The sequence below is a fragment of the Dasypus novemcinctus genome, chromosome 22 (assembly GCF_030445035.2).
Source record: "Dasypus novemcinctus isolate mDasNov1 chromosome 22, mDasNov1.1.hap2, whole genome shotgun sequence".
Lineage (NCBI taxonomy): Eukaryota > Metazoa > Chordata > Mammalia > Cingulata > Dasypodidae > Dasypus > Dasypus novemcinctus.
Genome location: NC_080694.1, coordinates 72742635 through 72746519, shown reverse-complemented (window position 1 = coordinate 72746519; position 3885 = coordinate 72742635). Strand labels below are relative to the sequence as shown.

At 37.8% G+C, this 3885-nt stretch overlaps 1 protein-coding gene across 1 annotated transcript; it reads right to left on the bottom strand.

Annotated features, from left to right (window-relative positions):
- Window positions 1-314: 314 nt before the first annotated feature.
- LOC105745627 (olfactory receptor 14J1-like) lies at window positions 315-1277 on the bottom strand. The gene has a single exon (XM_058285138.1). It carries the CDS (start codon window positions 1275-1277, stop codon window positions 315-317), a length of 963 nt encoding a protein of 320 aa, XP_058141121.1.
- Between the last annotated feature and the right edge of the window lie 2608 nt (window positions 1278-3885).

Below are 3885 nucleotides of genomic sequence, written 5' to 3'. Positions count from 1 at the left end.
GATGTGTTTATTTTCTATTCTAAGTACAAGAAAAAGTGTGCTTCTGATTGTGTGTGTGTGTTTACAGGTATTGTGAAGGAAAGGAAACTAGTGGACTTACATTTTAAAAATTGTAATTGTTTATTTTGTCTCAATTTGAAAAAATGGAAAATGGGAATCAGTGACTAAAATGATGGATCAGATGAAGAGTTTTCATGATAACGATTATTTTTTATCTGTTTAATCTACAGGTAAAATGCGATTGCTCTTCCTCACCACCGCATATTGCAAGAATTCCATTGTTGCAAAAGTTCCTTGTATACAATATTGGACAGTCATTCAAAAGGACAAAAAAGTTTTTTCCCAGGGAACTCCCCACCCACCAATAGTCTTATCATAGATCCCTTCATGGCCTCATTTCTCAGACTGTAGATAATAGGGTTCAGTGTTGGGGGCACTATTGTATAAAAGATAGAAATCGTAAGATCAAAAATACTTGAAGAATCTGAAGTTGGTTTTAGGAACTCAAAGATGCCTGTGGAGAGGAAAAATGAGACAACACAGAGGTGAGGCAGGCAGGTAGAGAAGGCCTTGGATTGGCCCTCAGCAGAGGGCACTTTTAGAACTGTAGAGAAGATGTAGATATAGGAAATGACAATGGAGGAGAAGCAGATGAATGCCATCAGAGAAATGAAACCCATCACTCCAATCAGTCCAAGGTAATCATTGGAGCAGGAGAGCTTCAGCAGCTGGGGCACATCACAGAAGAATTGGTGGATGACTTTAGCCTTGCAGAATGAGATGGAGAATGTTGCAGCTGTAAACAAGATTCCAGAGGCAGTCCCACTCAGCCATACAGCTGCCACAGCCCCCTGACAGGTACCAGGGTCCATGATGAGCTCATAGTGCAGTGGGAAGCAGATGGCTGCATAGCGGTCATAAGACATCACAGTGAGAATGGCAAGCTCAGCCCAGGCCAGGGAGGTGAAGAAGAAAACTTGAAGCACACATTGACCATGGGAAATATAGCCATCGCCCTTCAGGGAACTGTCAATGGATTGCGGGACCGTGACAGAAAGGAAGGAGAGGTCCAGGAGGGAGAGGTGCTTCAAGAAGTAATACATTGGGGATTGGAGAGCCTGGTCCAGTGTGGTGATGGTGATGATGATGAGGTTACCTGCCAAGGCCAATAGGTACATCACCAAGAAGAGCAAGGCATATAAGATCTGCAGCTCACGGTTGTTGGAAAACCCCATGAGGAGGAACCCACTCATAGTGGTTATGTTTTCCATAACCATTTTGAAGATACAAAATGTGGAGGCAGTGGCTGGAATACAAAAGAATAGGGGAAATGCTGTACATTGACATTACCATAAATGTCCATTCATTTATTCACCTTTGTTTCTTTAGAAATTCCTTATTCAGCACCTGCTTTGTGTTAGGCATGCCCTAAGTATTGGGGATCCCAAAGGAGGAGATCTCTTTCTTGTATCCACGGAGCCTTCAGTCTACTCTAGTAAACTAGTAGTTTCAGCTGAGAGCACATGTGGTCTGAGTCAGTGGTCCTGTCATAGAAAAATGCTTACATCTGCACCCCCAACAATATCATTATTCCATTTCTACTGGTAAAAACCATCCTTTTCCTTTCAGTCAATAACAGATAAGCCATGGTCAGCTCTTGGATGAGGTTTCTGAAACTGGGTGGCTGCATTTGCGAATAGTACATCACTCTATTTTTTTGAATAGTATGACCTTTAGAAGAAATACACTATTGCAAATTGTAGCATGTGTTAGTTGGTTGATTTGGTGATACCAAGGTCCCTATCTGCCTAATAATCTTGGCATTATCAGGATAGTGCCTGTAATTGTGGACAGAACACCAGATGATTTAGGATAACCTCTTTAGAGTTAACATTTGATTGATAGGCAGCTCAATGAAATCAAGAACACAAACATGAGACAATACGTGTTGTGACTTACATGTCACTTTCAGATTCAATGTCTTTTCTGATTGTTGGGAGTATCTTCTGGTATCTAATAACTCACTAGGTGAATCATCATTTTACTCAACTTCTGTTCACTTGTCTTCAGTTCAAATATTTAAATATTTATTAACAATTTACTGCATGCAAAGTTATTTGCAAAACAAGAGTACGTAATAGTTGTTTGAAGTGGAAGGAAAATATTGAAATACTTAACATACAGCTTCAGAAAGAGAATCTGAAGTGGCATAGCATGAGATATATATTTCAGAGAAGGGAGAAATAATGTTTAGATTGATTGTCCAGGGTTTGGGCTTCATGATATATAAATAACAAGAGCTCTCCCCTCACTAAAATATTCTACTTTTATTAAAATAATTTCAGTTCACAAGAGTTGATCAATCACTTCATCATGAGACTCCTCATATTCCTGCATTGTCCCTTCTCTGAATTCTATGCAACAGATGGAAAAATGACTGCATCAGAGTAACCATGAGATTCTTATCAGAAAAGATCTTTGGTGAATCCTAAATCTGGAGGACAGCTCCCCCTCCCCATTATTTTCACTCTGTGGGAGGTTTTTGTTAATAAATCACCTGTGTCATTCACTTTGACTTGCATATGTGATGTCCATCTCTCCTGCTAACGCTCTCAGCCTTCTCTTCTGTAAAAATGAAGTTAACATTTGAGCAATCATCTCTACATTCCATTGTCTGCCTGGGTTCTGTGGTTTTATATTTAAAATAAAAATGGTTATCAATTTAACTAAAAAGTTTAAAACTTTTGTCTAGGCTGCTATATTGGAAGCTTCTTTTCTCTTACATTGAAAAAAATGAATCATAAGCTTAATGTATCTGTAATTTTCCCAACATTAGCCATTGTCATGAAACATAACACCAAAAAAAAAAAAGCAGGAATCAGAGCAAGGATATGGCTTCAACAAAATTTCTTCCTTTCTGTGTCTTTTGTGTGTATCCTCTGTCCTTGAACTTATAAAATGATAAACAGTATTCTTGCCCATAATTAATTTTTTATTGTGGTTTATTAAGGATTTTAATTTTCCAAATCTGTATAGGTAATTATCAACAGAAAGGGAAATTAAGAAGCTAAACATTTTTGAGTTCATATTTATGAGACACACACTTTATTAGAAACCATCATAAAATATACCTGAGTTACTCCATGCAGACATTTTTATCTTGTAAGAGTTAAGCATTTCTTCTGTTATTACAGTAAAAAATAAGACTCAGAGTATTTAAATAACATAATTGAAAGCTGAACCCCAAACCCTTAGCCTTTCCAATGTATACCACAACTTACATTCAGGGAAATAAGGTTTCTTCCTTGTTCAAAATTCCAAACTCAGTTGAAGAATGTAAGATTCTGTTAGAGTTTCCATAAATCCCTCTTTCTCTATCCAACTTTGGGAAATTCATCACAGCTGTTCTTGGTGTGCGGCAATCATAACTGCTTACTAATTTCTAATGCTTCCCAAAAATAAGACATCTTTTTTTACACGTGTTGCTTTCCTTGGGGACCTGGCTCTTTTTGGCATCTTCTACCTTGAATGTCTGAACTGAATGATAATGATTTTTCATTTTCTATATTTGCCTGGCACCTGGGTCTTAGAGCATTTGAAACTGCACAAAGAGGGGGAAATGCCTCGTTAAGCTAAGGTTTTATTGTCCCAAGCTAAAGTTAGCAAACTATTTTGGACCTATGGATCCCCTGGAGAGCTTGTTAATCTTAGGTATCTAATTCCCACTCAGAAATTCTCATGTAGTAGAACTGGGATGAGCACTAATTTTTGAATTTCTAACAATATTCAGTTGATGCTATTCTGCAGTTCTGAGAACCACACTTGGAGAAATGCTGTCCTAACTATGCTCTATTTCTGAGAGAAACAAAAAAATTCAAATATTTT